This window comes from Eschscholzia californica, unplaced genomic scaffold (genome assembly GCF_041429995.1).
Source record: "Eschscholzia californica isolate CP2 unplaced genomic scaffold, dmEscCali1.0.p SCAF_3, whole genome shotgun sequence".
Classification (NCBI taxonomy): Eukaryota; Viridiplantae; Streptophyta; class Magnoliopsida; order Ranunculales; family Papaveraceae; genus Eschscholzia; species Eschscholzia californica.
In genome coordinates, this window is record NW_028238420.1 from 14,211,457 (window position 1) to 14,221,428 (window position 9,972).

At 36.8% G+C, this 9,972-nt stretch overlaps 1 protein-coding gene across 2 annotated transcripts; it reads right to left on the reverse strand.

The window, feature by feature from the left end:
* Positions 1–1,054: 1,054 nt before the first annotated feature.
* Positions 1,055–7,581, reverse strand: LOS4 (P-loop containing nucleoside triphosphate hydrolases superfamily protein). 2 transcript variants are annotated; one of them, XR_015238649.1, is made up of 7 exons: positions 7,049–7,440; positions 6,429–6,950; positions 6,096–6,161; positions 3,637–4,038; positions 2,602–3,554; positions 1,658–2,539; positions 1,055–1,520 (listed from the first exon to the last, which is right to left on the reverse strand). XR_015238649.1 is itself a non-coding variant. In XM_086671895.1 (7 exons), the coding sequence occupies exons 1-7, from the start codon at positions 7,274–7,276 to the stop codon at positions 1,458–1,460; spliced, it is 1,479 nt and encodes a 492-aa protein (XP_086528021.1). In that variant the 5' UTR covers positions 7,277–7,581; the 3' UTR covers positions 1,055–1,457. The 2 variants fall into 2 exon arrangements, 1 of the variants encoding a protein (XP_086528021.1); XM_086671895.1 differs by having other exon boundaries at positions 1,658–1,743; positions 3,443–3,554; positions 7,049–7,581.
* Positions 7,582–9,972: the final 2,391 nt, after the last annotated feature.

Consider the following 9,972-nt stretch of genomic DNA (forward strand, 5'->3'; position numbering starts at 1 on the left):
TTTATTGCTTATATGACGTCATGTTGATGGCAAATTGAAGGCCAAAACAGAATTTACCCAAAAGTGGGATTTAGTAGGAATCAAGAATCCTTGGTTTGTTTGGCTACCAAAAATCCTACGACTCTTAATTCCTAATGATTCCTAATTCCAAACTTTGTATTAGACCAAAATCTCACCTTACCCGCTAGGATTTGTTAGTATTTTTCATTAATAAACCTAGAATTCAAACTTAAAATCAGACAAAAAAAATATTTACTTTTACAAAATACTTATTTTAAAAACATTTTTTTTTCAAAAACAATTTTTTCGCTTTTTTTTCCAAAACCAGATTTTTCCGATAACCGTTTTTTCCCCCAAAACCCGATTTTTTTTCCTGAAAAATAGATTCTTTGAAATTATTTTTCTCCAAACCCCTTTCTTTTTACCATACCAAAAAATCTTTTTTTCCCCAAAAACATTTTTTATTTTTCAAAAACCGTTTTTTCAATAATTGAAATTTCTTAAAACTTTTTTGCTTCATGAAGACCGTTTTTTCCGAATTAATTTTTCCAAAGACAAATCGATTTTCAGAATGAAAAAAAAAAACGATTTTCGTGAAAAAAACAGTTTCACGTACTCTCGATTACCGAAAAAATTTATTTTTGGTTTGGGGAAAAGATTTTTTGAGAAAAAAGATTTTGAAGAAAAAACGACTTTCCGAAAAAACTATTTTAAAAAATAAATTACGAACAAATTTGGAAAAACTTTTCTTGAAAAAAAATTATGAAGAAAACGAAAGATTCTATAATGAAACGATATTTGAAAAAACGAATTTCGAGAACAAAGTCTCGTCAATGTTTTTTTTAGAAGCGTTTAAAAACACTCAAATAATAATAAACCATAGAATTCTTATAAGTTGCCAAACAAACTAAAAAAGTATTTAGATTCATAAATCCGCGTATTCATGATTCCGTCATCCAAACACACCATAAGTGTATTTACAAAAATTATCATGCAAGTTAAAAGAACTTAAGGGATTTCATCGAAGACAAACATAAATTGAAGGATTTCCATCTTGCCACACAGGAACGAGAATCTTAATTGAAACTTAAGAGTTTTCATTTTCGTTTTGCGCTCGTAGCTTGGATCTGAACGTACACAGCCTGGCACAAATGGCGCGAGGCTGCCAGGTTACATGGACCCCCAACCCAAACCATATCCATACATAAAACAAATCAACCAAAACAATTATCCCAACTGAAACAACTTCTATATATATATATAGAGAGAGAGAGAGAACAAAGTGGTGACAGTATAATTTAGATAAAGAAGTCCGACCAAACCCCATATGCAAACAACAAACCAAAAGGAGTTCAAGTTCACAGCTCTAATCAACGCCCAAAGGGCCTCAGGGCGATTAACCTCTCAGCAAACGCCGTAAATATGTTATAGCACATTTCTTTTCTTTAGCACCGGAATCATATCAAACCAGCTGCTTTCAGAGCAGCATTGAACTCATCAACACTCTCCCAATTGGAAATCTGCACAAATTTCATAAAAACAAGAAAGGACTTAGTCTGCTGCCACTTATTAGTCTACAAAACAAAATGACCACAACCTGTTCCTCCCACAAAAAGCATTTTACTATTTGCTAGATAGGAATAAACCCTAATATTACCTGCACTGCAGGATTCCCAAAGTGTTTCTCAATTTTCTCCATCAACATTTGGTCCCTACTTGTACATAATAAATTGAAGACAGCCCCTGCAGATTTAGACCCAATATTTACTGTCAAACTATGGAGCAACAAAAGCCACATTAAATCACGGTATTATATGTCACTCGTTCTTATTTATTGAACTCTTTAAGTTAAATAACTGTCTTGAAGAAGAAAGTTAGCTGGTTCGGATAAGATGACAATACATCAAGATAGCTTCCTCGTGAGTGTGACGACAACTTATTACAGAACATTTGTTAACAACCATACTCAGGTCTCGGGAGTCAAGTCTACAGCGTTACTATTCAGTTATATTTAACAAACTACCAAGTTAATTCATTGAGAGCTGATTTTCTGCAACTAAATATCAACAAATAAGAATTAATAACGTAAACGTAATTATTTGTAATCTTAGTCTCCCTACAAATAGATCTACATAGGAGTCTAGAGCTACATAAAATCCCAAATATACCATTCATGCCAAGTAGTTCGGACTGGAAGTAACTCGGGCATCTGCTCAGTATCTGACTCGGGGGTAGCCCTAGACAGTCTTAGGCCGAACCCTAAACGCTGAGCAGTTGGGTCTCGTATGACAACGAGATTGTGAAGATTTAGTGATATGCGCAGTGAATTGCTGTTTAGATGCAGACTCATTTTCACAGTGAAGAGGAGGAAGTACTTATTAAACCGTTACAAATCCCATTGTCTTGCATCCATGGCCAGGAAGGCTTAGACGAATTACGTGTAGTATTGATAAGTCTACATTGTTCACTTGCCTATTTTAAAATAACATAGAATTTAGTGACTAAAATTGAAAAAGTGGTTTTTAAGTTAGTATTTTACCTTTTTTGTCCCCTAGGAATCTGACATATATAACACAACTTGGCAATTCCAATGCTGTTCACTATCCCGAGGAAACGGGTTTTATTTGTTTTCAGTATAGAGAAAGGCAGAAGAGAAAAAGGGCCACAATAGAAGGAAAACTCCCGAAATGCTCAGACTAAATGGACACTTATTTCACTTAATGAGTGATAAGCACATATTAAGTGGAAAAACCTAATTATGTGGTGTTCATTGTTACATAAAACTAGTACTGAGCACTTAATAAGGGTTAAACAATGACATTTACAGAACAAACTAAATTGAAACTTTACCTAAACAATCCTATAATTATAAGACATATTCGACCTTGAACTCCTATTTAGGGTTCCATGATTAACCAGCTAACCAGTTGATCTTTAGGGACAAATACTCAAAAGTTTTATCACCAAACAACTCTGCTATAAATTTTATGGGAAAACGTGTACCACTTCTAGCATACCAAAAAATGACACTAAGAACTAATAGGTTAACAAAGCAAGCACATAAAAAAAAAAATCTAATTTTACAGCAGAGATTAAGTATATGTCAGACAAGAGTTATGTTATGATAAATGATAAATGATCAGACAAGAGTTTGAGTAACAAATTGTGTACAGACGAAAATGAAGCAGATGATGGAGAAATTTGAGTACGCATCATTAACAAAAGGCGCCTAATTAAGAATTTAGTTATTTGAGTGTTGGAGAAACACTACCTGGACAAATATAGTCAGAGATATTGTTAAATTATATTTCACATGAAGAACTAAGTTTTTGATTCAGTATGGAGTATGGACATTAGAATAATATAAGATTAAAATTAGATATGGCAGAAAACGGATATGGCAGATAAGGAACAACCTAGAAGGCCAAAAGTTGAAACTTACCCTTGCGACCAAAACGTCCTGCTCGACCACACCTATGCAAGTACACCTCATAATCGGGTTCTGATGGATTTTCGTATTTCACCGGAAGATCATAGTTTACAACCACATTAACCTTTTGAAAGGAAACCATGTTAGGTAGACATACAAAGAACACAGATACAAAAAGTAATCTAAACAACAAAGGGAGTACGCACCTGTGATTGATCAAAACCTCGTGCTAGAAGATCAGTTGATATGAGAACTTGAGTTAATCCATCTTTGAACTCCTTCACTATCTTGTCCCTGTGATCTTTCTCAATAGCACCGTGAATTGTAGTACATTGCCAACCATAACCCACTAATGCTGAATGTAGCGAACTGGCACTCTTCCTACTGTGGACAAATATAATAGTCTGCCCCAACTTTTCCCCTAATTCAAAAATCTTGTCCTTAATGACGTGTATTTTTGCACTTTCATCTGGACAGATAACCTTATATTGTTTGACCACATCCAGTGAGAGATCTTCTTTCTTAACAAAAAGTTGATTTCCGTCTCTAACCACCCTTGAGACGAAATTCTTCACGGTCTCGTTAAAAGTAGCAGAAAAAAGTAGCACCTGAGTATAGAAAGACGAAAGGCATCAGTAACAAACTTGAAGCCCAATAAAACAATCTAAACTCTAGAACCCAGTTGTCCAAAATGCAAGAGCTACCAGAACACAAAAACAATTAAATTGTTCACTGTGAAGTAAAGGTTGGGACTTAGTCGGGATTAGTCCCCGGTTTAACACGGCAAGAGGGCAACACGACTAGAGCTCAAATCCCTGGTCGGATGGAAACCCGATTGAATCCCGACTCGACCCAGCTAGGGCGGCGTCAACTAATTGAGCGAATCGGGACTTACGACCTGACCCATTTTTTTTTCTCTTCGACTCGACTTCAGAGAACTTCACTATGGTTTTGCTCTAACCGGTCCTCTTCTTCTCTCTTCCTCTCCTTTCCTAACACTATTTTTTTTTTTTTACTTGTTAGCGTGCCTCGAACCCTTGACCTCTAAGATGGAAGTCTAAACCTCTTACCACTCCAACCAAGGGTTGTTGGCACCATTTCAAGTGGACACAAGTAGATTTTTAAGTTCTCTTCCTCTCCAAACACCATTTCAAGTAAGTTTGTCTCTCCATCTTCTCCATTTTTTTTATTTTCACTACTTCTCTCTCTAGAGTGCAGATTTTGTTGATTTTTTTTATCTAAAAACTCAAATTAATGTTCAATTTTAGAGTTTTACACTTCATTAATGTTGTAAAACTTGTTGATTATGATGTATGCTTCTTAGGGATGGGTAGTAACTTAGGTATTTGATCATTCAAATAGCTATATTTAATAATTTACTAAATACAACGAGTGTCGGATACAGATATTCTATATGAGGCTAACATAATATATATATATATATATATATATATATATATATATATATATATATTATATATATTATTTATGGCTAGGTGCCGCTTTTTAAAGCACAGTGTTATAGTGTTTCCTTCTTTTAGAATAAGCACTTAAACAAAAGGGAAATTAGGCTTTTCTTCATTCTACACCCATTTAGCTGAAACTCAAGCCTCTAACATCCTAGCTCAGGGTTTTCATTAATATACACTAATTTTCTTCATTTTGGTCCCGATTCAATCACGCCTAGTAGATAGGCCCATGTCGGCCAACTAGTCCATATTTCCAATTTTCAAGCTTAGTCTAGATCTCTTCGATCTACTCTTTCAATCTTTCTTAGTCGACTTAAAAATGGGTATGTGTAGTTACAAACGTAAGGCGTGAATAAGCCGTGCATCTGGTCAGACCCTTGGACAATATCTCTCGCCCGGTTCCGACCAAAAAAAATTTATTTGGTTGTTCTAGGCGTGCTTGTAGAGCCCCCATTGGCCATTGGCTACACTTAATCCAGCACAATCAGGTTAGGTATTACGTGCAGATTATTTTTCCACCCCTACACGTGAAAAACTTGGGAATAGAGAGAAATGGCTAAGCCTTGCTCGTCCAAAGTCATTGACATGTAGCCCCAACCAAAACCAACTTTTAACTATTTCCCTTAATCTGTTGCTCTATTCTAGTGATATTTATTAGTTAATTCTGAATGCAGAGATTTCGAATTTAAGTCGAAGTAGTTACTGGAAGTTCCCTGGGAGAAAGGAGATGTCTTCCCCCCACATCAGTTATTGATGTTTAGAGCTTTTGGATTGATAAATTTATTTTCTTGTTATTCAAACATTTACGTGGTTGTTGTTAGGAACTATTAGTTATTCTTCACATGTGAACCTTCGTATAAAGCATCCATATAAGCGTTCCATATCATTAGTGGACCAAATAAGCCACATAAAACCCTAAACATGGAAACTAAATCCTTGGAATGACCATAACAATAGAAATACACATCCCATTGAGCAAAACGTGCCTCAAGGAAAAGACGAAACTAGAACAATATCTCCAAGTAAACTATTTTGGGCTATGCACATGAGATTTCTGCTTTCATCAAGATGACATTTCAATATAGGTTCATAAATGTAAGATAGGATCAAACAACAAACGCAGTTCCTAACATTTGGAGATCGAGTCTATCATTTGTCTTTTAATATATACTATGTTGAAGTTAGTACAAACAAACCTGGCAGTGTGCACTGGTCTTTTCAATATCTTTCATGATCCTTAAAGAGTCATCTTTGAAACCATCCTGCAAGTATAAGCACTAAAATTGAGCAACCAAGGACTGTAACAAACTTAATATAACCAAAGAGGCATAACATAACAAGAGTCAAATTTTGGTGTTTTAAACCATGTTTTCTGTCTAACCTAACTTCTGTCCATATCCTTTCATTAAGCTTATATTGCATCAATCAATCCATACAAAGTTTTATCAAGCATGATATATTCACAAAGAACCATGTCTAAAAAGAAACTAAAGGAAGTAAAAAATATTGAAATATTTTAAGAGTATTACCTCAGCTAACATGTGATCAGCCTCATCAAAAACAAGAATCTTCATATCTCTAGTGCTAAGTTTCTTGTAAGACATCCATCTCTTAATAGTCCCAGGAGTACCAATCACTACCTGATCAGTAATTGGCATCCTCTTTTGAATTGGAAGTTCTTGATTCCTGTCAACTGGTATAGCACAAGTTGAAGTAATCCCAGTATACTTTCCCATCTTATTAAGAACTTCCATATTCTGAATAGCTAATTCTCTAGTAGGGCAAATACAAAGTGCTTGAGGAGCTTTTAGATTAGGATCAACACGACTCAACATCCCAAGAACAAAACAAGTTGTTTTACCAGAACCATTATGAGCTTGAGCTATGAGATCCTTATAAGGTGGAGTTAAAATCATAGGTAAACTTATAGATTGGATCTTACTAGGTCTAGTAAACTTCATATCAACATATAAACCCTTCAATAATTCCTCTGATAATTTCAAATCTTCAAATGATAAAGCAGTTGAATACAGAGTATCACCAGATGTAACCTAAATCAAATAAAAAAAAAAAATCAAATCGTATTAAAAAAAAATAAAAAATTGATGAAATTGAGAAGATAATAAGTTGAGAAAGGAGAAAAGTTTACAGCTTTGATATTGGAATCTTCAGGTTCATCAAGAAATTTGTCAGTGGTTTTGGTTCCGTCAATCTTTAGAGATTCGATATCAGGTTGGGGAGGTTTTTCTTCAGACATAGATGAAGTAGGTTGGTCGTCGTCGTCGTCGTCGTCAACTACATCAGCCCAAGCACGCTTTACTTCAGGGGTTTTTTCGATTTTTGCGTCGGTGCTGCTGCTGCCGCTGTCATCCGCCATTGGAGATATGGGGAAAGAGTAATTGAAGTTGGATCGGTATTGAAGTAGACAGAAGTGACTAAAGGTATGGTTTTTATATACTGAAGAAACCGTGGGGTGGGCGCAGACATTGGCACCGCTACAAGTACAAACCGACCCTTACGAAAGGAGGTTGCGAGTGCAAGTAGGTAGCCGTGGGAATGGGTCGGGACACGATCACCCATGAGTAGTTATGCAACGGACTCAGACAGGTCGGGTAGAGCTTCTTTTTGACTATTAGGCGGAGGTAGCGAATGAGGATTCTCATGGGACTCTTCAGTATCCACGAATATTGAGGCACTCAATTTTAGACATTTGAGAGTCTACGAATATCTGAGACATTCAAGTTCAGATATTTGAGAATCCACTAATGTTTGAGGCAATCAAATTCGGACACTTGAGAGTACTCGGATGTTTAGGAGATTCAGTTGAAGACAAAAAATCCATGAACTTCGTTGAATCTACACTTTCATGGACATTCTGGTAGAGTCCAATGCAAATTTGGAGAGTAAATATCCCCCTGAAAGTAGATGACATTTGAAATTCTGATATGTTGAAGATGATGATGATAAATAACTTCGAAAAAATGGCATAAAACTCAAACCTGCCATTCTGATAATCACTATTGCAAGTGGTATAGAGAAAGTGACTATTGGAAAAGTAACATACATGAAGATAAAGTAGAACATACTCCACACGCCTACGATCTTGCAATTCTACAAAGAGAAACAATCAGCTCTAGTGGTCGTATAGAAAGTTAAAAATTTGGAGACAGTCAATTCTAGTGAGAGTGTTTTATAGAGGAAGTTATCAATTTGGATTTGATTTCAAAGAAGAAGGATCGAACCTCTTTGAGCCCAAGGAAGTTAATGAGAAACAGGAAATTGAAACCAATTTGAGATTAAAACATTCATTAAAACATTAAAAATGAGGTAAACTTGTGAGACATGAAGAGTTCTTATCAAGCGAGAGCGAGTGAAAGAAAAAAAAATTTATACTCTTGGTAACGAAAGGAGTAGCGAAAGGGTGAGAGAAAATAGTGGGAAATGAGATATTTTTCTTATTAAAAGGAGTTGGTATTTGTAACGCCCCAAGCCTTAGCAGTTGCCGATATTGTCCCCGCTTTAACCACCCAGGCCCAAGCCCACACGGGTACGGGGTTTTGTTCTTGGCGAAGGCACCACAAGCCTACCCAAAAGGCCTCGGTACTTACTAAGCTTGAGCTTACACATATAGCCCAGTCTCTGGACACTCTTGTGAGCAATGTGGGACTATTACAATCCCCCACCCTTAGCGAAGAGCCGTCCTCGGCTCTGATACCACTTTGTAACGTCCCAAGCCTTAGCAGTTGCCGATATTGTCCCCGCTTTAACCACCCAGGCCCAAGCCCACACGGGTACGGGGTTTTGTTCTTGGCGAAGGCACCACAAGCCTACCCAAAAGGCCTCGGTACTTACTAAGCTTGAGCTTACACATATAGCCCAGTCTCTGGACACTCTTGTGAGCAATGTGGGACTATTACAGTATTCCTTGTCGTAAATCAAATTATATGACTTTTAGTCAAGAAATGTTCTTTGTTTACTTTAGAGGCGTTGTTTGTCCCAAGTTTGGGAATGTCGGTCAACGCATCACGGACTTGGTTGAATCTGGGGATGTCCCAAGTTAGGCTTTTAGTCAAGAAAGGACCAAAAGCCTAACGGATCAACCCGTATCAAGTCAACAGGGAGGTTGAATCTAAAAGAGGTATGTTACTCAAGTGTAGAACTAGGGGGTCAGTACAATTGTCCTACACGCCAAAGCCCCGTCTTGGCTAAAGTACAATCAGGGCTGCAATGGGATATAAGAGAAGACTGAGGGATCCGCGTAAGTGGGTCTGATACCTCAATCCTGAAGCATGGGGGTGGGAGTGGTAGAAGCATGTCTAATACTTTACCCACTTAATCTTGAATCCTGTCAAAGATCTCTGTAGGTGAGGATCTTTCGTCTTTATCAAACTTGGGCTAGAAGAGTCCCGCGGGAAGGAAACTTTTCCCACAAGATGGGAAACACGATCCACACTAAATACTAAATATCTTTGAACAAGAAAACTTTTAATTATCAAACATATAAGATAATCCCGTAGAGGAATCCTAATATCTAACAACTACGAAATAGTAGTTTCCATACAAAGCGGTGGATCTCAACCGCCTCATTAACACCATCTATAAACAGTCGATCAAAGAAGCTTATAAAGGTAATGAACTCGTCTCGAAGGTAACGGAACCACAATCAATGAGTAATTCATAACTCTCTAAACTCGAGTTTACTCAATACTCAATTATTTAACTACAAGGGCAATCCGACTGTTTTGAGCGTTAGAGAGGTTTCCGAGTTCCTTGTAGGTTTCGTCCCCCAAATCGTGAGGAGCATAGCAGGTTTCAACGTAGCATTTGATGTGACATGAAAATGTCACAATTGGAGCACCTAACTTAGACAAGTTAGTCCATCTCGGGTGTCATTTATAATATTTTATGTGTTTTCTTGTTAGGTGGTTTATATGGAGTTAGACATTTAAATCGGAATAAAAATAGCAAATTATCACTTTCATCTCATGCGGTCGAAATGGGAGAAAAGGATATCAAATGAATCAAACGACAAATGGAGTCAATGACGAGTCCGACGGTGAAAAGGGAAGTCGA

Bases quoted from the DNA above. Each gene is read 5' to 3' on its own strand.
- LOS4 (XM_086671895.1), bottom strand. From the start codon at position 7,276: ATGGCGGATGACAGCGGCAGCAGCAGCACCGACGCAAAAATCGAAAAA. The intron at 6,951-7,048 runs GTAAACTTTTCT...TATTTGATTTAG, and splicing joins AAGATTCCAATATCAAAGCT to GTTACATCTGGTGATACTCT. The intron at 1,744-3,442 runs GTAAGTTTCAAC...CTAAATCTGCAG, and splicing joins AGGACGTTTTGGTCGCAAGG to GGGCTGTCTTCAATTTATTA.